The sequence below is a fragment of the Puma concolor genome, chromosome E2 (genome assembly GCF_028749965.1).
Source record: "Puma concolor isolate L17-30 chromosome E2, mPumCon1.1.hap2, whole genome shotgun sequence".
NCBI classification, from domain to species: domain Eukaryota; kingdom Metazoa; phylum Chordata; class Mammalia; order Carnivora; family Felidae; genus Puma; species Puma concolor.
The window spans coordinates 7,377,581-7,401,860 of NC_141681.1; the positions used below are offsets into that span (position 1 = coordinate 7,377,581).

The 24,280-nt window shown below is 54.6% G+C and overlaps 1 protein-coding gene across 2 annotated transcripts in view; it reads right to left on the reverse strand.

Moving 5' to 3' along the window:
- The window catches only part of CMIP (c-Maf inducing protein), a 233,879-nt gene that overhangs the window by 31,895 nt on the left and 177,704 nt on the right, over positions 1 to 24,280 (reverse strand). For both annotated transcript variants that reach the window (XM_086688824.1, XM_086688825.1), the window contains exons 4-8: positions 20,095 to 20,256; positions 15,263 to 15,304; positions 8,393 to 8,455; positions 5,891 to 5,971; positions 753 to 856 (exon numbers count right to left, since the gene is read on the reverse strand). In XM_086688824.1, coding sequence (XP_086544950.1) covers positions 753 to 856; positions 5,891 to 5,971; positions 8,393 to 8,455; positions 15,263 to 15,304; positions 20,095 to 20,256 — 452 coding nt within the window. The remainder of the gene's footprint in view (positions 1 to 752; positions 857 to 5,890; positions 5,972 to 8,392; positions 8,456 to 15,262; positions 15,305 to 20,094; positions 20,257 to 24,280) is intronic.

The following is a 24,280-nucleotide window of genomic DNA, read 5'->3' on the forward strand; positions in this document are numbered from 1 at the left end:
AATTCTAGGTGAGTCTATTTAGGAAACGCATAGTTTCAAAACCGGCTTAAACAGGCTGCTTTGATTTTCTTAAATGATGAGAGGAGTGAGGACAACTATTGAGAACATTTTCGTCACATCCGCACAGTTCTTGGCGTTTACGTGGATTAGCTCACGGGGTCTGCACATGAACTGGGCGAAGCGCCCACTCTGGTTCTCAGTTTGCAGAGGAGGAAACCAAGGCACAGAGAGAAAATTTAAAAGTCAAAGAAAAAGCAACCCCACTCCTCCGAAACACTGGAAGGGAGTAAGAACCAGCATCTCCGGCTTCCTCTTGCCCAAGTTGGGGAGGTGGCTGTACAAGTCCCCAGTGATGGCTCTGCAGGGCCTCAGGGGTATTGTCTCCTTACACACTCAGTACTTCTAGACCCAAGGTGGACCCACGGAAATAATCCTATTATTTAGGACGACTGCCGTTTCCTGACCTCCTACCGAGCGCCAGGTACTGCGCTAGGGGCCTCCTCACATATTACATCATCTTTAATTACGCAACAACTCCTACGGGTCGCGGCGTGAACGGGACCAGAGCGGTACGGCAACTGGCTCAATGTCACGGAGCTAGTAAGTGCCGGAGACCGCCAGAGAACACGGATGCTCAGGGCCCAGATACACCCCCGGCTTCCCTCGGGGCGTCAGGGGACGCGCAGCTCTGGGGTGGAGAGGAAGGCCGGCTGGCAGGCACGGCAGGGCGGGGGTCCCCCTGGGAGACCCACCTCTGGATGAACTTCTTCACCACCTCCATCCCCGCGTTGAGCTCGTTCAAGGCAAGGATGTACTCCTGAGTAAACAGCCTCAGTCGGGGGCACTTCCCGAAGTCCTGCGGAGAGAGCGGAAGGAGAAGCTGGGCACGCTGCGGAGGGGGCCGGGGGCCCGGAAGGGGCAGGGGGACCCTGCTCGGCCCACAACCGCTGGTGTCGAAGGCAACGGCGAGACACCAGCCCACTCCTCTTCCCAGCACACGGTTTTCACTTCAGGAGGCTGGCCTCGTCACCCTCTCGCGCACCCCCTTTGATGGCCGCCCGTGGAGGTGAGCAAATGTCCTGACACTGAAGGCTCTTCTGGGACTTGTGGCGAACTCATGGGCATGGCAGCGGCCCAGCCTGTGCTAGGGCAGGGGTCGGCGTGCCGCACAGACGTGCTCAGAAGAGAGTCCAGCCGGGGCTTCCCTTCTGCACCCTTGGGAGGGGGCCTGCGGGTGTTGGGCTGGGCCCCCCGCAACCCTTGGGGGAGCCAGAGACTCGTCCCCAGCAGCCCCCTCTCGTTGTTTCTGGGACCCCTGCTTTCTGTGAGCTGTTATCTCAGCTCACTCAACACAGCAAAGTCAGGGGATACCCAATCTAGGGCCATCGGTTTCGGGGGAGGGCTTTGGGACTTCGCGGGGCACTCAGGAGGTAAAGGAGGCACTGGAGAGATGCAAGTCCGCGTGTCCCCAGACATCAGCAACGAAAAGACACCTGTTCCTTCCCCTGAGCAAGAGGGTAGGAAGGAACCAGACGTGGCCCCGGGGGGGAAGAGGGTCCCCAGTCCTGGGCTGCTCTAGGCTGACCCCAGCTGCCCACCGGGCTCCAGGAAATACTTAAGGAGCATCTGATGATCTTGTCATTTTGGCTGTAGAGAAAGCCGCTCTCAAATGGCACACGGAGTCCCAAAGGCCGATGAAAGCAGAGGGGCAAGCTCGGAGAAAGGCTGGCTGGACAGGTAATGGCATGTATGCGTGAGAGACACAGGGGGTGTAACAGGAGGTGTGTTTGTGTGTGTGAAATGTGGGATATGGGAGGAGGTGTGTGTGTGATAGGAGGTGTGGGAGGAGCTGTGTGCGTGTGAGAGAGACGTGGGGTGTGCGGGTGGGTGTAAGTGAGACGTGGGGTGTGGGAAGAGGTGTGTGTGTGTGTGCGCGCGCGCGCGCACACGCGGCATGAGACGTGGGGCGTGTGAGGACGTGTGTGGGAGACGTGCGGTGTACGTGTGTCAGGGTTGTGGCCCGGGCGGGAGGTGTGTGCCCTGGACGGCGAGCGGGTGGGGCGACAGGGGGCTGGCGCGTGGGGGTCCGTGCGAAAGGGGCGCGGGTGGGGGGAGGGGGAGGGCAGGTAAATCCGCTCGAGGTCAGGACGAGGCCCCGGGGTGACGTCTCCGTCCGCGGCCCGGCCTGGGCCCCCCGGCATCTCCGCTCAGCGGCAGCCTAATTGCGGGGCGCCGAGCGAGGCCGAGGGCTCCCCTCTGCTCCGGAGCGCGGCTCCAGCGGACGCCTGGGCCCGCTAGGCTTCCCCGACACGGCACCCCCACGGGGCGGGTGACCCAGTGCAGCTGAGACCTGAGCGGGGGGGGGGGGGGGGGGGGGGGCAGTCATCTCCTCGGTGGCGCTGGCTCAGGGACTTGTCAGAGAGGGGAAACGTCCGCTGGGAGAGGGCGCTGCCTCCACTCCCAGGGTCACGGGCAGGGGTCTGAGTGGTGGTGGAATGGGGGGGGGGGGAGGGGGGCGGCGCTCCCGCCCGCAGCTTTGTTCGTGGACTTCTAAACCCGTGGGCTGGGTTTTGAACAGTCGGGGCGGGGGGGGGGGCAAGTCGATGTGGTGACGAGGGTGACCGGGAAGACATCCGAGGGAAGAGTCACATCTCCAAACTCCTCCGCCCTCCTCCTACCCCCGCTCGGTGGAACCCGTTCAATAAGACGTCACTGGATCAGCGTCTAATTTCAGGTAAAACAGCGAGACTGTCTTCACAGATCCAACTGATCCCGCCGGCCCTCCTGAAAGCTCCGAGTAGAACACGTCCCTCCCACGCCCTCCCCGCCAGCCCACACGAGGAAGCTTCTAGGGCTGCGTCTTCACCTGGAATAAAGAGGCTGAATTAGGGTCCTCAGGACAATGTGGGGGTTCATCTTCTGCCATTCTCCTACACAATTGTGCCCTTACACGAGGAGGGCAGAAGGAACCACGGGGAAAGATCCGAAGGAACATACACACTCGTGTGCAAACACATACACACACAGGCACACACACACACACACACATACACACACACACACAGTCCCAGGCACACACACAGGGCATCGGGCTAGATGAGGCCCCTGAGCGAAGAGAAGACTGGAGCTTGACCGTGCTTCCAAATTGAGGAAGACGTCTAAAGTCCCCTGACGCCCTGGAAAAGGGTGACAGGAAAGCTGTGTGGCCTTGGGCTGACCCACCCCTCTCAGGACGTGATCGTCTCTGAGGGTTGTAATAACCCATCTCTACGCCCACTTCCACTTCTGAGGGCTTATGAGTCTAGGAACACTGCTTCAACCCAACCCTGCTAAAGGTAACTGTCCTTATCTTCGAGAGTAGATGTCAAGGTCATTTTCTTGGAAATAAACCTTACAGAAGGGTCTGATGGCCTTTCGACATATGGGTGAGTGACATTTTACCTCTACAGAAAAGCCAAAAATGTTCCTCTTGGAATCTGGTCTGGTCACTCAGTGGTCCACTAGGGACCACAGCCACATCTTGCTTCCCTTGCCACAAGAACACTCCAACGAATGGCATGTGGGCACAGGGACCACCTTCATTCTTGAGGATACAGTTTAACAGGTTTAGAATCTCTAGGAGAACATTCTAGAGGACTGCTTCCATTTGTATCTAATTTTTATCTCAGTCCAGTGAGTAACACTCTAAGACTCTTCTCTAAGGTTCAGTTTACGCCTCCATGAAACGGGGCGTGTGATATATCTGCGGAAGATGCGCTCTGAGGATAAGGGAAGCCCCGAGATCCCAGAACACCTCTGTGGTGTATGGTTTTCTCCATTTCCCCAGTGTTCAAATGCCTCCTTGATGGGGTGAAGAGAAGTCACTGCTCATGCTATGCTGACAGACACGTGGCTGGTGGCAGGCCAGCGACGAGACGCCCCACACCAGCCGAGAGCCCCAGCTCCAGCCGAGCATCTGGCCCATGGCTAGTAAATCAGCTTCCGGGAGCATTAAAGGGGCCTGAAAGGCCCACCATACTTCCCATGCCTAGCATTAGCCACGATCACTGTTCACCACACATCTGTTCTTCTGCAGAAAGAGAACCCCCTCTCTGTCCTGTCTATAGTTCTCTTCTGACAGAGTTCAGAGCATGTAATTAGCAGATACCGAGAGCAGAGCGGGCCTGCAAAGCTTTATGGCATCCCCAGACGCGAGGATCCCTTGGGGAGTTTGTAAAAACTGAAGTGAGGATTCATGCCCGAAGGTCCCTGATCTCTGCCAGGCCACAACAGATGCTATAAATTCTGGATTTGCCCTGGAGCTATTCTGAATCTTATCCAGAAAATTATTACATGGTCAACACTCTAAGCCCATAACTAACCAAATATAAGGGAGACATTGTATGATTAAGCTGTGGGAGGCTGCCTGAATTTTGACTTTTTCCCCTTGGAAGTCGGATGTCCCATAAGAACTCTTATTAAACAGACTACTGACTACCGTGGAACACGCAGAAATGTTTACATCCCGAGAAGGCATGGGCCCAGACAAGTATGCCCTGGGGGTTTGGCTGTCACTGACAAGTTGTGAAAGAGAGGTCCTTCGCAAAGGAAACCCCAGAACCTCTGCTCTGGATTCTGAAGGGGTGCAACCCTCACCTCACGCCACATGCACGGTGATTTTAAAGTTAACAATCAGAAATCCTTTCCTCTCAGAAGCTTGAAGTTAGAGAGTGCCCTTGAAACCATAAAAGCCCCAATCAGGGCAGAAACCCATGCTCCCCCCGGCCCCCCACCAACATGGAGATTTCTCTGTTGGTCCTGGAGAAAGAACTGGACGGAGTATCTCTCTCCCCTGGGTTCGGAAAACTAGAAGTGCATTTATCTCAAATCAAGGAGGATCTCAGAAATAAGCAACAATTCAATTATGGTATGTGATTGCTCAGGGCAGAAAATGGTGAACAGAATTCACACCGTGCCAGCACAGTTCAGTTGCCAGTGTCTGCCGGGAATGTTGTGTTGGGATAGATTCTGAAGCTACCTCTGGGCTCTGCGGGAAGAGTGCTGTAATCGATTAATGATGTCTGCCGCGGGTGCGGGATGAGGAACCGCACCTGTGCCCTACGCTGCCGTCCGGATTGGGGTTAGGGACACGGTGTGGAGACAGGAAGGCTACTTGTGAACTGTGGGTTGCCCCTTTCCACAGTTGTTTTCACATGCTAAGTCTTGACAGGCCAGGGGGCAGGAGTCATGGGTACCCTGCAACTGATTTAGTGCCGCGGCACACAGATGCCTCCATGTCACCCAGGGGACCTGAGTCCAGGCTGGGGGCTGGCTCGGTAAGGCACAGCGGACACTGGCCCTCGTTTTTCACTGCTGCTCTTCAGCAGCACGGTGCCCTTCCCCTCACATCACAGCCAGGGTGCACGCCCTCATATGACTTGTCACTGCTGCTGATGACCCTGACTGCCTGGCCATGGCCGTGACTGTCCGCTTTCTCCATCACAAAATCACTCCTTCTCCCCCTTCCACACTGTGCATCAGGAAGGACACCATTATGGACAGCCCAGCCCCCACTGAGGAAGCGAGGGGTTCCACGTCCCCCTCTTGAGGGCCGAGCATCGGTAGACCTTATTTCTGATTCTACACACGGAAACTTCTCTCTTCTCCCCCAGACACACTATTTTTGCTATTTTTACTGTGAAAAGATCCTTCTTGTTGCCTTAAGAGAAAAAAAAAATATGGCCGAGAAGGACAGGCTGCGCTAACACCCCAACTTAGACAGAATCCCAACCCCAGTCCCTGGCGGTCAGGCCAGGACAGCCAACCCCCTTCCCCAAATCTTTGGCGAAAAGGGAAAGAAAAGACTGGCTTTGCAGTCTGGGGCCGGCAGGGGGTGGTCAGGGGAACTCACCATGTTATGCTTGAGGATTCTCTGGACCACGGGCGTGAACACTTCGATGACCACCATGGACCGGGGCCGCTCTCTGCAGTGCTGGGGAGACAGAAGGACACAGGTCAGTGCCGACCTGGCAGGGCCCAGCCAGGGCTGATCGGGCCTGGTCTGTGGCTCCTAGCAGGGCTCAGGGGCAGGGAACCCACCACTGATGCCTGTATTCCCTTGCTCAATACTGGTGCACGGCTTTTGCTCTTTTTTTTTTTTCTTTTTGCAGTAAGAAAAGTGAGGAAGGGATCTTTTGTTCGTTTTTTGTTTTGATCTTAAAATCCGAGGCTGTTTTAGATAGTATAGACAGGCGTCAGCTCTGGACACAATCCTTATTTAATACAGTGCCGCTTTCACAGCACCAAGATTCAGAGTGCATGGTGTGACAGAGGAGTGTCTTGAAACCCGGGGGCAAGAACACCAGGGGTCTCAGGGTTTGGACACCAGAATCTTGAAACCTCTGTGGCTTTTCGGTTGTTGGTTTTAATAAGCTGGCAGCAGTGTGAGGCCAAATGCACCTCTCAGATGTGTTTTAATTTCGTCACGGTGGCGTTTTGTGTTTCAAATGAAAACTGAAGACCTTCAGGTGGAACAGACCAGGCCCCATCCCTCCCGCACATTTATAACCTGCCCAGGCCTGTAGGTCCTGAGTTTGGGATATGAGAAATCAGGGCTTTCCTGGGAAACCCAAGATAAATAAACTTTCCTCAGATCGTGGGGTCCTGACTTCAAAGTCTGGTAGGTGAGGCTGCCCGGGCAAGTCCAGTGAGCTGGCCCAGAGTAGACCCAGTGGGGGTGGCTTTGTTCCCCTCAGGTTCCCCTCTCTGGGAAGGCTTCCTGGTGGGAGAGGCACTGAGGCTGGACCGCCCCCCCAGAGGGAAAATAGCCTGAAGGCTCACAGGCCCCAGGGGCTGGGAGTCCTCACTCCAAAGGGCAGGCTGCCTTCTGTATAGGACCAGTAGGAGTTCTATCAGGAAATGCCAGAAAGAATGGTTTCTTCCACCTCACTAGTTTTCAAACCGTGCTACCCGGGAACCCTCAGGTATGATTTGCTTTGAACAGAGGTCCAGTGTTCTAGAACCACCGTGGTTTGAAAACCATGAACTCTGGGAGAAGCTGTACAGCCTGAGAGCAGAATAAAGAGATTTGGATTAAATCAGACAAACTACTGAGAGAGATGATCGGCTGAGACAGGAAAGGGAGCAGCTGACCATCCTCTCGGGGGCCCACACACTGGGTCATCTGACCCCACCCTGCTTGGGGCGCGTCGCCCTGAAGCACTGGGGGGGGCAGAGAAGGCCTTATAGTTGTCTCCAGCCTCACCATGGCCCCCGGGGAGGAGGGGGGGCCTCCATTTTGCACAGGAGCCCGATGCCCGTGCGGCACACGCTTGTGTGCACACACGCACAGGTGCTCACCCTCTGGGCCCGGAGGGCACACCCTGCCACATGCCCACACACGCGCATTTAGAATGCGCCCCGGGCACTGCGGGCCAGCAGGCTGGGTCCACCCCCTGCTCTGTGGGTTGCTGGAAAAGGTCTCCTGACGGAGAGATGAGGCCAGAGAGCATAAGGCAATCCTGTCTCTCTCAAGCACACAGAGAGAGTGTGTTTTCCATCCCCTTCCCTCCAGAAACCACTGAGCCTCCCAGGTGCCCGCTTGGCCATGCCGCGTGCTCGGCTCACTGGTGGACACAGTCCACGCCCCCTGAGGACACCATGCGGCTGTGGAAGAAGCAAGGGAGGGAGGGAGCACGTGGAGGGTGAGTCAGCAGGTGCAAGACTGGGGAGCGCCGGGGAAGCAGCAAACCTAGGCCCTGCATCTCTCCAAAGACATCAACTCGTTACATAAAAAAAAAAAAAAAAAATCATACAGCAAAGAACAAAACAGGATCGCATGCTGGTTCAGTCCCCGGACTACTGAAGTGTGCTTTCAGAGTGACGGATGATTGGTCCCCGACACGCCCTGGGTGTGTTCCGTGTAAATCCCACTGCGAGCCCGGCACTGGGTCCGTGGGAGTGGATGTCCCGCTCTGTGGCTCCCCCCAGCTAACCTGGCGTTCCCCTGCCTGCTTTCCCTGTTCAGGAAAAGCCCCGTGGCCGTGCCCCACTGTGGGCCAGCCGGTGCTCAGAGGAGCCGGGGCTAATAATAAACCAGCTCTGACGTCAGGAACCCAGAAAACCTGCTACACATTTCTCCCAAGACAGCTACAAAGATAGTCCAGAGAAAAGCCGGACGCTCCTCCCCGACCCACCGGTTTGGACTCTGGGCCTTCCTGATCACCTGTGTGGCAGAGAGAGAGAGCTGTAACTCTGAGAGAAGGTTGCCTGGCTTGCCTTCCGGGTCCATGTGGGGCCCTGACCCAGGTCGGGGAAGCCTGGGTTTTCAGCAAATTGCACCAAGCCGACCCCAGCACGCACTCGGAGGCAGGCGGCCTCCTGCAAACGCAGCCCTCCTTCAGTGACGCCATACCTTGCAAAAGAATTCACAGAGATCTGGCGGTGGATGGTTGTTTTCCAGCAAAGGAGCAATCGCCTGGAAGACAACGAACAAACGTCAGTTGGAATCTCTAGGAGGAACTCCTACCTGGCGGGGGGGCACGGGGGGGGGGGGCTCACGGCACCCACTGAGAAACTGATAAAAGCTCTGGGCTGACCCCCTGCCTCGGAAAAATACACACCTACGATGACGCAGGTAGCTTTAGGGGTTTGGTGACCTGCTGACGTCCGTGCAAGTCCCCCTCAGATCAACAGTCCCCGCCTACGGGGCAGGACCGTTGAGCGGTTAAGAGCCCAGGCACTGGGGGCAGAGTCCTGGGTGCAGTTCTAGTTGTGGCACTTGTGGCTCTATAGCTGTTCGAACAAGCTATTTTGTCTCTTTTAACACCCAAGTTCCCGCCTGGAAAGCGGAGCAGAGAGAGTCACTGGAAAAGCGGGCGGGACGTGCTGATAACTGTCATCTGGGGCTGGTCGTCCCCGCCCTTTGCAGGACATTCTGCAGCATCCTTGTGCTCAACCCGCTAGATGCCAGGAGCAACCCTCAGCCAGCTGTGATGGTAAAAGTCTCTGGGCACACTTCGGTTTTATATTAAGGGAGTTTGAATATCTCATGCCCCCTGAGTTCATTTCCCGCCAAGTCTTAAAAAAAATTTTTTTTTTTAACATTTATTCATTTTTGAGAGAGAGAGAGAGACAGAGCATGAGAAGGGGAGGGGCAGAGAGCGAGGGAGACACAGAATCTGAAGCAGGCTCCAGGCTCTGAGCCGTCAGCACAGAGCCCGATGCGGGGCTCTAACCCACGAACCATGAGATCATGACCGGAGCCGAACTCAGACACTTAACCGGCTGACCCACCCAGGCGCACCCCTCCCCCAGGCCTTCTTAGGCAAGCTGTCCAATTCTTACTGGTTCCCACTGCCATTCCTGGACAAGGTTCCCATGGCCTGAATGGTGTGTGATTCGTGATTTTTCTTCCCCTTTCATAATTTGTTTTTTAATTTTTATTCTTTATTTTTATTTTTTTCATAATTTCTGTTTTAATGATTTTGCTAAACCTCAAATAAGATATTTGAACCACGGGAAGAAATGTGTCCAGACACTGCCAAATGCGCCACAGGAGACAAAAGAGTCCCCAGTTAAGGAGCCCCTGTTATAATACCTCTCACGGTGTCTGAAATAAGGCCAGGTCTCCATAAATGTTACTGGAAGGTTAACGTCTATGTGAGGTCCACTCATTTTCTTATTTGCCACACTGGGCACAAGATTAGGAAACAGGGGACCCAGGACCCAGCACCAAGACTACGAGGCCGTGTGACCCTGAGTGGGCAACTCGACCTCTTCGGGCCTGTAAATGGGGAGAACTAGAGTTACCTATTCACTGGGTTGTTGGGCGGATCTGATGAGAGAAAACTCTAGAAGCTTTGGAGTCTCAGCCTCAGGATAAGCCCAATGGCCTGGAACACAGCAGGCCATGGCCACCATCACTGGGGGGCTGTCTTGGGCTGCACTGGACACAGTGGCAAGGGGGGGTGGAGCGATCCGGCCCGACTCCCAGGAGGGCTCTGTGAGGACACGCTCTCCCCGTCACCGACTCCCACAGCTCCGACCCCGCCTGCTTGTGTTCACAGGGTCTCCTTGATCTGCTCCCTGCAGCAGCGCCTCTGGACATGCAGAGGGACCTCTCAGCAAGGTCTTCCGCTTGGCCTGGGACCATCAGGGAGAGGCAGTGTAACTGGAGGCCAATAAAAGATGGCAGTTACTCGGCCAGCTACGTGAATGCACCTCTGTGAACGAGTAAGTCACTGACACTGAGGTTCTCCTTGGTGGCACCACGAGCCAGGTTGGCAAACAGCTGGTGATTAGGCCCCGGGTCTTATCTGCCTAGGGCCGCACGGTCTAACACAGTAGCCACTAGCCACATGTGACCACTCAGACTTTAACTGACATAAAATTAATGATTTTAAGTGAAACAAAATAAAAAATGTAGGTCCCCAGTTGCGTGAACCACGTTTCAAGGACTCGATAGTCACACGAAGCCAGTGAATACCTCCACCAGGGCAGAAAGTTCTCCCGGGCAGTGTGGGGCAGGGTAGGTGGGCACCTCACTGACCGCGAGGCCGAGCCCGCCATCCTGTCACGGTCTCCCCCACCCCAGCCACACGGACCACAAACCACCGACCGACAACGGTCGCAGACCAACAGTAATACCCACAGCAGCAGGTGCCGTTCTGGGTACCCCCCCCGTGCTGGGCTCTGTGCTGACCGTGCCCCTGGCGATCTTCACCGTGTGCTGGGAGGTGGGTGTGGGTCTTGCCTTTTCCCCCAGAGATTGAGTCTGCTGCCCGAGGTGGCACAGTCAGAACACGGTGGAGCCAGAGTATGAACCCATGTTGGTGACTCAGGAGGCTAAGCTATTCACCACGCGACTTCTCAGTCCCGGCCCTCCACACGACCGGGAAATAAACAGCCCTGTCTGGTGACAGGAATCACACTGAAGGAGAAACGGGGCAGCGAAAGACAACGAAACCACCAGCGTGATCTCAGCCCACGGTTCTGGCTCTGCTCTCATTTCCAGAAGTTCAGTGCTCAGCCTGCTGTGTGGGGGCTCTCCTGTGCCTGCCCCCACGCCCCCCGGATGCCCCTGCTCCCCACACCCTGCTCTTGGACCAGCTCCAGGAGGAGGTACCACAGGCAAGGCTGAAGCTCTTCAATCGTGCCGGGCCCCTCTTTCTCGGGAACGAGTCAAGGAATAAAGGAGAGGAAAGGATTTAAGTGCCCAGAGTGGGCATGAGGTGTGGGCTCTGTGCCTCCACGGCTATGACCTCATTCAATCCTCATGACAACTCTGTGAGGTCAAGTGGGAGTTATTTCCTTTTGTACAGATGAAGAGACAGAGGGTCAGGGAGGCTACAAGGCCTGCCCTGGTCACAGAGTTATGATCATTTCAAAAGGTATGATTAATCAAAAGCACTTAGATTTCTGTGGACTCTTTCTATAAGCCTAGTCCTCTGCTGAGCATGTCAGGTACATTAGCTCACTGACTCTTCCTGGCAAACCTGTAAGAAAGGCATTGTTGCCATACCCATTTCACAGATGAGGAGACTGAGGCTTACTATGTCAAGTTAGCTGAAAGTGATCTGAGTGGCCATCTGGTTAAATAAAAATATTCTAGAGCCAGTAGAAAGAAAGGACTGGGTGGGCCAGTGGTTCTCAACCAGGGTTGACTCTGCCTCCCAAGGGATGTTGGCATGTCCGGAGACACATTTTTGATCATCACGACTGGGAAGGGCTACGGGCATCTAGTGGGTTGAGGCCATGGAGGACAGGTACCTCACAAGGAAAGATCCGTCCCCAACTTTCACTAATACTGAGGCCAGAAACCTTGTGGCAGATAAGCATGAAAGGACTCAAAAGCATCTCTGAGACAACACGTGTAGCATCACATCATTAATGCTGAACACACAAAACCACAACCCTGTCTGTCTGTGTGGGTTTGCTGTCACCCGAAAGTCCTAGGTGCGGTCTCTGAAGAGGACACTGGGATGGAGTGAAATCCTTTCCTTGCTTCTTCTTTTTTTAATGAAATTATACTCATGGAATATTTGCAAAAGTATTTTTAAATAATATTTTAGGGGCGCCTGGGTGGCTCAGCTGGTGAAGCGTCCGACTTTGGCTCCAGTCACGATCTCACAGTTTACGGGTTCGAGCCCTGCATCGGGCTCTGGGCTGACAGCTCAGAGCCTGGGGCCTGCTTCGGATTCCGTGTCTCCCTCTCTCTCTCCGCCCCTCCCCCACTCATGCTCTGTCTCTGTCTCTCAAAAATGAATAAATGTTAAAGAAAAATAAAAAAATAACAATATTTAAAATAAAATAAAATAAGTTTTTTAATGTTTATTTTTGAGAGAGAGAGAGAGAGAGAGACAGGGTGTGAGCAGGAGAGGGTCAGAGAGAGAGAGAGAGAGCGAGGGAGACACAGAATCCGAAACAGGCTCCAGGCTCCGAGCTGCCAGCCCAGAGCCCGACGCGGGGCTCGAACTCACGAACCGTGAGATCACGCCCTGAGCCAAAGTCAGACGCTTCACCGACTGAGCCACCCAGGCTCCCCACAAAATAAAATAAAATAAAATAAAATAAAATAAAATAAAATAAAATAAAATAAAATAAAAGTAGAAGTCCTCCCGCTACTTGCCCAAGGTCACAGCTCGTATGGGGCGGGCCCAGGGTCGGCACCAGCTCTGAGCGTGAGCTCACATTCAGCTCCAAGCCTCCACTCCTCACTAGCACGTGGGACCCCAGTTGCGGTTCGGACTGTGGGTCGACGCGCGTCCAGTGACGTGCCAGCTCTAGTCAGCACCTACCTACTGCACAGATGCCTGACCCCAGATGGACTGAGTAAGACCAACTCAAGTTACTCGTGAGAGTGTTTATGAAAACAATCACATAAAAAAATACCAAGCCCCAGTGGGAGAAAACTAATTGCCCACGGGTCAAATCAGATAATGTAATCTCTGGAACGAAAGGAGACTTCCCAATAATGATAAGGGCGCTGGTGACAAAGAACACTACGAGGCAGGCTGTAAAACGCAGGGCTGGGGGTCAGACCGCAGATCACATTCTCCTCTGTTCTCAGGCATGCCTGCTGAGGAGGGGAGCTTAGCCCAGCCCAATTAAGGGGTCAGCCCAGCCAAATTAGCTGGGTAAAAGCAGCCTGCATCTCTCAGATCAAAATTCTTTTCCCAGGCTCGTCCCCAGTCCAAAGCCCTCACCCTTCTTCCAGGGCTGAAGTACATAGTGGGACCCATAGTCATCGCCAGCAGGGAGAGGAAGACACCGGCTCCTTCCCCGGCGCCCAGGTCCCTGCCTGCTTCTCCTACAGCCAGCGCCTCGCTGCTCTGCCTTTCTCATGCTGGGCCCTCTGCCTGGACTGCCTACCCATCCTTTAATATCCGGTTTGCTCACCTCCTCCTAGAAGCCCTCCGTCATCCTCCTCCCAGTACCCTCACTGGCAGAGGATGTCAGGTGCCTGCCCTCTGTGCCCCACTAACACTCCAAACAAATCTCAACCCCCGACTGTGTTATTGCTTGATTGTCTGTTGACCTGCCGGGTTCTCCCAGCACACAATAAATCCCTCAATGGTGGCACTGAGCCTGTGGCACAAAGTTTTCGGCACATACTTGCACTTACATGTTGACAAGTGTTTTTTCAACGAGTTTATTAGTTAATAATATGCCAGAGAAAGGTGGTGGTAGGGGACGGGGGGTGCCCAGGTCGACATCCCCCCTGTTCTGGTGAGAGAAGGCAATGAGTGGTCAGGGTGGAGCACAGGAAAATAAAAAAAAAAAAAAAACCTCTACATTTTTAGCAAATACCCACTGAGTGTGCCAGATACTAGCTGGGGCTGCACAGAAGCTGCTGCCTTTATTCTCCACAATAAACAGTCTAGGCCTCACCTCTTTGGGTGCCCACAAGACCCAGCTGGAGTGAGGAAGGGGATTCTCCAGGCTGGGCCTGCCAGCGCCAAGGGGGAGGGCCCATGCAACCATAATTCAGAGGGGCACGGAGTCTGGCATGCTGTCCTTGTTTCAAAGGCTGCAGCCACAGGACCTCGGGCCCAGGCGAATGTCCTTCCTGTGCACACCAAGCTTGGCCTCCCACTTCCGTTTCAAGTTCTGCTTCCCTACTTCCTTATGCTGTATGCTCCAGCAATGCTGATGTTTCCAGAATAGAGCATGCTGTTTTACGTCTCTGTGCACATTTTATTTTCTCTCTCGGGAAGGCCTTTACTCTGTCTTGCCATCTGGCAAACTCCTTTTTTTTTTTTTTTTTTTTAATGTATTATTACTAAGTTTACTTATTTTGACAGAGGCTGAGTGGACGGTCATCACACATGTGAGCAGGGGAGGGGCAGAGAGAGAGGGAGAGAGAGAATCTGAAGCAGGCTTCACGCTCAGCACAGAGCCTGATGTGGGGCCCGGTCCCACAACTGTGACATCATGACCGGAGCCGAAATCAAGAGTCAGACGCTTAACCGAACGAGCCACCCAGAAGCCCCTCATCTGGCAAGCTCCTACTGATCCCTCAAAACCCAACTCAGACATCGCTGTCTCCAAGAAGCACAGTGGCTTCTCTCCCGGGTGAGTTTATCACTCCACTCTCTATACTACAAGCCTCTATTTGTGCAGTGATCTACGTGTCTTCCTACAACAGACGATGAACGTCTCGGGAACAGGAACGGTCTTAGTTATGCACAGATTCAAATACACAGATCGGTGCTTGGCATCCGGCAGGTGCAACCTCATTTCTCTCTTCTCTCTAGTGAGAGTCACACTTCATAGCTTAAAATCACCCAGGAAGAGATTTTACGCCAAAGATGCTTACATCACAGTCAAGTCCCAGAAAATATTACCCCACTTTGCGTATAAGAGGGAATTAAATCCAGGTTCTATTTGTGGATTAATTAGGAGATCTGTCCTGGGGCAAGAAAGAGAATGCTTACCTTTCAGCTAATAGGGTTATGGCTCTGAATACATTATACACTGTCTGCCATCTCCTGCCTTCAACTCCCTGCGGCACACTCGGGAAGGAGGAGGCGATTAAGACACATTTGCTACAAACCTCAACGACTGATAATTACATCCCCCTTCCCAATCAATTGGGGCTCTGAAACGTGCAAAGGCAGGAAGCAGACTCGTCTGGCTTGATAGAAAAGACAAAACTGAGTAAGGTCGCCATGCTGGTGGATCACACGTGCTCCGAGAATGCACTCAGATCGGGGCGGGGGGGGGGGGGAGGACTGTGGGCTCCAAGAGGTGGACAGAGGGAGAAGGGTCCGGAGAGACTTACCACAATGATGTTCTCATGCTCCTGGGTAGTCAAGTTTGTGTTCTGAGGGATTGAATGGAGAGCGCAGGAGGGAGACAAAACAAAACAGAAACACTGACATTAATAAAATGGAACATTTACATCTCAAAGGTCCAACCGGTGAAAAACGCTTTCAGCATCTCAGCGAGCAATGGTCACGTTGCTTAATTAAACAGATCAGAAGCCCCTCACAGAATTGGTCGGGAAGGGAGGAAAGCACGGCTTTGGGGCGGGGGGACTGCGTTTCCAGTACTGGTTTCACCCCTCTGAGTTATGCGACCTTGGCTCCTTGGTGAGACTCGGTTTCTTCTCCCATAAATAGGGATCCTCTGTGGGCTTCAGTGAGAGGGTATACAGACAGACCTAACCGCACGCTTGGTGCTGCTCATGTAGATGCCACTGGGGAGCCAGGAGGCAGGTTCACAGTAAACACATAAAGAAACAGACTTTGGAATCTTGACTGTGCACCAGGCATAAGAGCGGCACATACGTATTATCACAACAGCTTTCCAGCTAGGTTCCCAGGGAAGAATGGTCTTCCATGAGCTGGCCAAACGTGGTTTAGTTAAATTCAAATGCCAGCGATTAACTTGCAAAAATAGTATTACGTGGAATGCGTTAAGCTTGTTTAAATTTTAGGGTTTTTTCCCTCCCCAATGCGGGATCTTCTTGTCCAGCTGGTACCTGTTACCACCATCCTGTGCGTATGTGAATGAGGGAAGGAATGATCACGCGATAAATGAGAAATCATGGGAGAAACCAGAAACGGTCTAACTACCGTCTCCTTTTCTAGCTTCGTGTTGTGTTCGGTTTCATCTGTTTGTTCTTGGTGGAATGGGTTCTCCCTGGTGTCGGTTCAGATTTCCTAATAGGGCTGCGTTTGGCCCCTGGTAACATGCCGTCTCACCGGACAGTGAACTGGCAAGATCGATGGCTGTTGGGTTCTAGAAACAGCCCCACCATGCGCACCACCTGGCATCACGTTTAAGGAGCATCAGGGTATCTGGCATTTACAAGCAGCTGAAACAAAAGAAAAGCCATTGGGCCATGGATTTGCCCAAAGGGTGAAGACAGCCTTGGAACCCGGCCGGGCCGATGTCTGCCTCCTCAAGTCCCTGGGTTCCCATGGAGACAGCAAGGCCCTTGGGCTTAGAATCCAGGAACACACGGAAGGTGGAAGGGTGTCTTTTGGAATCCAAAGGCTTTTTCTTTTTTGGACATTGGTGGATTCTAAGCAGCCCATTTATGGCAGATTATTAAACATCAACAATTTTTCCGCCCAGGGTAGATGGAAACGTGGCTTTGGTCTTTCCTTCTGACTGGCAATGACAGCTCACTATGCCTCAGGCAGTGCGAGTGCACTCTGTAACCCTCATCCCACATCCCTCTTCTTTCTTATGATGCTTTTCCTGCTTTTCTGTCCACGGATGAGCTACCGGAGTCTCACGAGGTGCGGCAGCTGACTCAGGAGCACAGGTAAGAGACGGTGGGGTGTGGGTTTCACCATCTCTGTCCTGATGCCAAAACCTGCATCTCTCTCTTCATTTATAAAACAATTTTTTTTAAATCTTTATTTATTTTTGAGAGCGAGAGACAGTATGTGAGCAGGGGAGGGGCAGAGAGAGAGGGAGACACAGAATCTGAAGCAGACTCCAGGCTGAGCCGTCAGCACAGAGCCCGACATGGGGCTTGAACTCATGAGCTGTGAGATCATGACCTGAGCTGAAGTTGGATGCTTAACTGACTGAACCACCCAGGCGCCCCAGCATCTCTCTCTTCAAAAAAAAATTTTTTTTAAATGTTTCTTTATTTTTGAGAGACAGAGCACGAGTTGGGGAGGGGCAGAGAGAGAGGGAGATACAGAATCCGAAGCAGGCTCCAGGCTCTGAGCTGTCAGCACAGAGTCCGACGCGGGGCTCAAAGTCACAGACCGTGAGATCATGACCTGAGCTGAAGCTGGACTCCCAACCGACTGAGCCACCCAGGTGCCCCTCTCTTTTTATAAAAGTTTACTTTGAGAGAGAGCGAGAAAGACAGAGAGAGAGAGGGAGAGGAGAAAGTGCATGCATGTTCAGGGAAGGGCACAGACAGAGACAAAGAGGGAGAAAAAGAATCCCAAGCAGGCTCTGCATCGTCAGCAAGGAGGCCAATGCCGGGGCTCGATCTCACAAACTGTGAGATCATGACCTCAGCCGAAATCCAGAGTCAGATGCTTAAGAGACTAAGCCACCCAGGTGCCCCCCTAAAACCTGCATCTCTAACCACTGAGCTATGGTGCTCAGCCCAAGCAAGGGCCAGTCCCATCCTTCGGGCCATGGTGGACAACTCTGAAGGGCTCAGTCCGTTCCTCACTGCACCTGTGCACCTTCCCAGGAAGAGCCTTCGGTAAATACAGATGCTGATTTCTTTGTCCCAGTCACTGGTGGTGGCCTGTGGTGTTCCGCAGGGACACTTCTCTCTCCCAAGGCCATTTTCAACCCTGGGTGGAGAGCACTCACTGAAAACGGCCACTGAATCATAGGGGACACCTGAACCCCAAACTGAGCGGCCTCTCCACACACTGAAGTCAACAAAGGCCCGGGAGGTCAGGGATGCGGCTCTGTCTGGCCGGTGGATGGGCAGTCCTTTCGCAGAACTAACAGCCCCTCTACCCCCTCCTTGGGGATCCTGCCCACCTCCTGGTTGGCTTGATGACACCTGGAGCCTCGTAGAAGGAGACCCCGGAGACAACTTGAGTAAAGAGAACAGGCAAATAAGCTAGCCCATATAATCTACACAAGAAAGGGCAAGGAGGAGGAAGGATTTGTTTGTCTTTCCACCCATCCTCCTAGACCCTTAAGCTGAGAGTGGTTTTAAGGTCAAGGTCATGACTACTGCCCATGGCAATAAAAATGGCACTTATCCAAGTGACCCTGGGCAGGTGACAACCTCTTGGAGCCTCTGTTTACTCGTCTGTACCTTTTAGTACTTACCCTGCAGGGTCCCTGGAGAAATGCTAAGTATCAGCACTAAATGCCTGCCAAAGTGGTCACAGAGCCTGAGTGTCACTCAGGGAGGCGTCAAGCCTTACTCAAGGGGATGCTGCCCGGGCACAGCTCTGTCCAGCTCTGTCCCTTACCAAACAACAGCTCTTACCAGTCAGACACGGTGAGTCATACTGACCCCTTGCCCGACACACAGTAGGTATACAGCAAATGCAAGCTTCTTCCCTTTTTTCCTCTTTAAATGCTTTTATCTTTTCCTACCCCAGCGCTTGGGGATCAGGTGCCTGAGAAGCGATGCAAAGGCCCATGGGCGCGCGGTCACATGTGACATAAACGCCGCCAGAGGTTGGCGACAGTGCCCGTCGGCCGCCTTCCCATCGTCCTGACAGCGAACCTGATGTCAACGACAGTGTGGTGGCGGCCGGGACTGGCGGGGCAGGAGGGGCGGGCAGGTGGTCTTGCAGGGAGAGCGAGCAAGCCCCAAGGTGGAATTTGCAGCCCCACCACTTGCTCAGGTGTTCCAGTGTCTCTGGACCTGAGTTTCCCCATCTGTACAACGGAGACAGCAAGGCCCACGTCTCAGGGGAGAATGTACGACACGAGATGCCGTGCTGCACGGCACCTGACACTGGCCGCCACACAGCAGGCGTGTACTCGCGGTGAGGGGCCAGCCTCGGGCCTGCTTGCTGGGGCCCTTCCCCTGCTCAGGCGGGAAGCCGGGATTTCAGGTCGCACATACAGCACCCGGCCTGGCCTCCAATTCCAGGCCTTGACTGTGATGCATTTCAGAGCGTGAGTCTCTGCTCTTCTGCGAAATGAAGCTGTCGCACGCCCGAGGGCACGTCTTCTGTTCCTCTACCTGCCACCGTCTTTGCAGCCCACCCTCTACCTCTTGCCGTACTTCCTTCCAGGGAAAGGGGTTCTCTGCTCAAATAGCAGACATGGAAGAAGGCCCGGGCCAGTTTCCTGGACTGATGGGCGGCAATCAGCTTGGGTCTGCGGGGGAAGGGGTGGCTCCAGGCAGCAAGGGGCTTGTGCTTCTAGAAGGAACCAGGGGCCACTCCCAGGGAAGGGGGACGGAGGCATTGCCCTGGGGCCGTGGAAAGTCCAAACAGGGAGTCATCAACGCCAGCGTCCCCAGGGGCCCAGGCAGGCAAACAAACGAGACAGCTTTAGTACTTGTGGAGCGCGGAGAAGAGTGCCCGGGCCGGAGTCACAGCGTGTCCCCAAGTAGCCCTCGCCTACACACGAATGGCGCGGCTGGCTCTGGCTGAGCCCCCACGCTCCTGTCTGTCTCCCTGCTGGAACGTGAGCTCCAGGGGGGGTGGGGGCTTGTCTTTGTTCCAATGCCCAGGACAGTGCCCGGCACGGCACGCACCCTACGGGGGGGCTGCCTGGCACAGCAGAGTGGGTTTTCTGAGGCTCTGGGGGGTCGTGGAGGCAGAAAGCGACAGCCGCTTGGACCCCTGCAGCTGACGCAGGCCAGGGCAGGGCAAGGTGGAGACGGGTGGTGGGGGGCGGGCAGGAAGGCAGGGCAGTCTGGGGGCTTCACCGATGTGCTCTGGCTCGGGAAAAACTGGAAGCTCCTGAAATCTGCTGCCATCATCACCACCAGCCTGTCGTCAGGCCCGAGGCTAGTCCCCCGAGCTTCGGTCGTGGGGCATGGCAGGGTGGTCACCACTGCCCCTTCCCCCTGCCACACCCCCGGGACGGCCCGTAACGGGTAGATGATACAAACTCAAGTCCGAATCTGTTGCCCGGCACAGCGTTGGTGCTCGGCAGAGGGGGTGGGGGTGGGGTGTGCACAGTCAAGCAGGGGGCACGTCTTACCTCTGAGAGCAGTTTTGAGACGATTTCCAGTGGGGCTTGGTTGATGGAGTCATCCTGCAGGGGGGATGTCAGGGCCATGTCCACCAGAGTTCGGATCTCCTTCAAGACAACTTCCCAACGGCTTGGGTTACTCAGAACTTTCTTATATTTGTAAATCTTTTTCTGGTCGGGAGGGAGAAAGAGACACAAACATGTTATTGATATTCTGATGGTGGAAGAGGACACCAGATGATCAGAGAAACAGATGCCCTAGCAGGTACAAGGCCCCGAAAAACTGCCCGTGTGGACCAACCCTCCCGTGGGAAACTGACTCGCAGAGAAAGGAGAAGTCCCTGCCCAGGGTCACAGGCGATGTTTGCAGACAGGCCTTCTGAACACTAGCTGAGAAATCTCCACACTGTTTCCGATGACTTAAAAAAACAACAAAGCGATGTCTCTTTCAGATCACGTCTTCTCCCAAACGTATTCCCTAAGTTTTCACACGCAGGGAGGGTGGAAGGAAGCATTCGGGGGTCCAGAGAGAGGCTTTCTTTGCGTTGGAGGTACTGTTTCTACTCATCCCGACCCTAAGAGGTCCCTCTGGAGAGTGGAGTCCAGCTAAGAAAAAGGACAGACAGGCTTGTGGCCAGGTACTCAACCCCGGCCAGGGGGTGACAAGCCCAGAGGCCCCCGAGAACCGCAAAGCGGACCTCAGTTTCCACCTGGTGAGTGGGACGGAGCATATCCTCACCTTTGCTCGGGGCTGCGTCCAAAGCGGAGAAGAACTGGGGCACGGGCTGCTGTCTCCCTCGATGTGAGGCGGAGTGAGTTCCGCCTCTCTGACATCATGGAAACAGCAGCCCTCAGAAGGCGGAGGTCCCAGCCAAAGTGCCTCCCGGCCCCGGCAGCTGCCGGCCCCACTGTTGCCCTGGCTTGGGACTCTCCCACTGGATGAACTCCTTCATTAAGTGCTCTGCTCCCTGGGGAAAACCTAAGTTTAGTGTCACCGCACCAAGCAGCCAGCTGGGGTGACGAGTCACAGTCTCTGAGCCAGAGTCTGAATGAAGGAGTGGGGAGGGAGGAGGTCAGGGTCCCCCACTGAGGCCGCTGGGGGTCTCCCTGACCCTTTCGTTTCTGAGTTATAAATTACAAAGTGATCTCGGAACCCAGCACTTTCAAGGAAGTATCTGGGGATGTGCTCCCTACCAACCTGAGTTCACTGCTGGGTGAGGCCTCGCCATGGCACAGGAGGCAGACTTTGGACTCAGGCAGGCCCGGTTCTATGAAGCATGTCACCTACTGAGCCTCAGTTCCTCTTCCATAAATCAGGCAGGAAAATACTTTGCAGCCTCTTTCAGGGTGTGACTTTGACAAATTCTGGACCCACGATGGTCCGCCCTCTGTACGCAGTTACATTCACAGGCAGAGTCCAAACAGAATTAGCCACTGGCAACAAAAAGGGAACCCGGGTACATAACTCATCTCTTTGGAAAAAGAGGACGAAATGCACAACCTCCAGCAGTACAAATAGTATCTCTACTTTCTTCCCCCTATTTGTTCCCAAACTCCACGATTTTCTGGTCTCTTACTTGCTCATCAGGCCCCATCACCACCACCATCACCCACAAAGCGAACTCACACCAAAGTCTGTTTCCCTCGTCAGCCCGGATCTTTCTTAAGCAAATCAGTATGGCTGGTCCCCGTACCCCGTCTTCCACCTGCCTGCCCTTTACTCTCCCTCCTGGTCTGGCTGTGGTCTGGCAGTCACCACGCCTCATCAAGAACCAGAGAGCGATGATGCCTCTCTGAGGGGCGGCAGACAGAGGAACCACCTGAAACACAGACTTGTCAATCACTGCAGATGCTCTAAGGACTGGAAGACGCCGCGGCGAGCTGTCAGGGGCGGACGTTCAGTGAACACAGGCGGCCGGTGGGGGTGACGGTGACAGTGAGGACTTAGTGAATCCCAGGACTTTAATGACGAGACACAGCCGGTTCCCAGAGGCCTCCCTGGGCCGGTAACCAGCCTCAGGCCTAGTTACCGTCAGCTAGGCACCACCTCCGCACCGCCTGGTCTGTGCAGAGCCAAAGTTCCCCAAGTCTAAAGCCGTGGAGACGCTTCCCAAGGCAAGAACCCGATCCGCCCCTGAAGACGAAGGCCCCTCCGAGTCCTGGACGCTGTGGGTTTGCTCCATACCCAGAGAATTGCTTGCTTTTTAAGCGACCGTGAAATGGTCACGGAAACTCGCCGTGTATTAAGCCCCAAAGAAAACCACACGATGCACACCCATGTGTTCCCACAGCAGATCCTAGATGTGAATACGGTCTGAGCTGTAAGGGCCCTATCTTCGGATCAGCTGCAAGCTATTTACCTTTGAAAGAATAATGACTTCATTCTTTTCGTGAAAACGATGCCTGCTCCTTGTAAGCAATTTAAACCATGCTGAAACGCACAAAGAAGGGGATAAGTGAAAAGGGGCCTCCAAAATCCCACAACCTAGAAATAGCTGTCATTAATCTTTGGTGAGCATTGTTCCACCCCACCCGCTGGAACTTTGCCAGATACAGCCAGCGTGTGGGGGTAGGTGGCCGTGAGGACCGCCCGCGGCTCTCCACACTCAGACATCACTGAGACCCCGAGGTAGCAAGGTCTGGGCAAGAGGGCCCACGGGGTAGCACCAGCCCGGGGCCCGCCGACACACCCCCTCCATAGCGGGGAAGGGTGACACTCTCTTTTGAGTCCCCTGGCACCGGAGCCCTTGTTCAGTGGGTGTCCCCAGCACCTGTGGTCACAGAGGCTGAAGCTGCATTCAAAACCAGAGGGTCCCAGGGCTCGTGACAAGGGCCACAGGGTAATGAGCTCATGCTACCCACCAGGCACTAGGCATTCCTGGGCATCAATCAGCTCTCTCCATCCTCACTGTGACCCGGGGAGCCAGGGACCTGCCACAGGCTAAGCAGCCCCCAGAGCAGACCCTAAGACAAGAACCCAAGGGCAGATGGCTTCTTGACTTGAGAGGTGGTGCGGGGCACATCAGTGCAGGGTGTGGAGGAGGAAGCAGTCACTAACGGGGCACCACCAAGCATTACGACTGGGCCGCTGTGGGACCCTCTGTGAATCGCGTGGGAGCTTGAGGAGACAGTGCTCCCCGCTCCCCTCCCCCAGGGAGTGAGGACGCTGCATTTGCCCGCCCACTCTCTGGACACCTCTTGTCCAGGGCCCCGCACCGTGGACAAACTGCTCTCGCAGCCAGAGAGGAACGTGCCCCCAGGCAGAGCCACGTGCGGTCCCGGTGAGCAGCCTTCAGAGTGCGGTGGCTCAGAGGGGCACCCGCAACCTTGTGCTGTAGCCTCCAGTGTCCTGCTCACACGTACGACTCTCACGGCCAGAGAGGTGTGAGTTCAGGACCCAAGGTCACACTGCTAGAAAGGGTCGGTTCAGGAGTCAAAATCTACTCTGGTTAATTCCAGAGGTCTCTCTCTTTTATCATGTCCCTCAGGGCCAGTGCAGACAGTAGAGAGGAGAGAGAGATTCACCGAGAGACACGATGAATGGAGGGGGTTCAAGAATGCTTGGTGGCATTCAGTGACAAGAGGCTTGGAGAACCCGAGGCCAGGCGGCCAGGGCGGTGGGGGAGGAGCTGCGGGAAGGCGGTGGGTGGGGGCAGCAGGTGGACAGTGGGGCTGTGAGATCACGGTCATGGGGGTTAGACAGGCCGCTGGCTCTGGGACAGGGCAGCTCCAGGGCAGAGAGAAGCCTACCCAGGACCCACAGGGACCCATTCATTCTGCTGTGGTGATAAATTAGCAGGTTTCATCCCCAAAAACTCCAATGAGCTCATCTGGTCATGAATCACAGTGTGGTTGGGACAGGGACACCTCTGGAGCCCTGACTCCCAGGCTCCCAGGAGCCTGGCCCTTAGCTTTGCGGTATGATCCTCCCACTGAGCCCCTTCACCAGGACGGGTGGGTGACATCTTGCCATGTCCAGCGTGGCCACCGGATTCTTTGGTCATGGGCCCCAGAGCTCTCTGGGAGGAGCTTAAAGCAGGGGTTAGCAAAGTGTAGCAGGGGGCCCAAACCGAGCCCCCTGCTTCTTTCTGTGCAAGGAAGCCAAGAATGGTCTTAAGGGTTGTGAAAGAAAAAAAACCCAAAGAACATGGGACAGAAATCCAACGTGCCCTGCAAAGCCCCAAATATTTGCAAT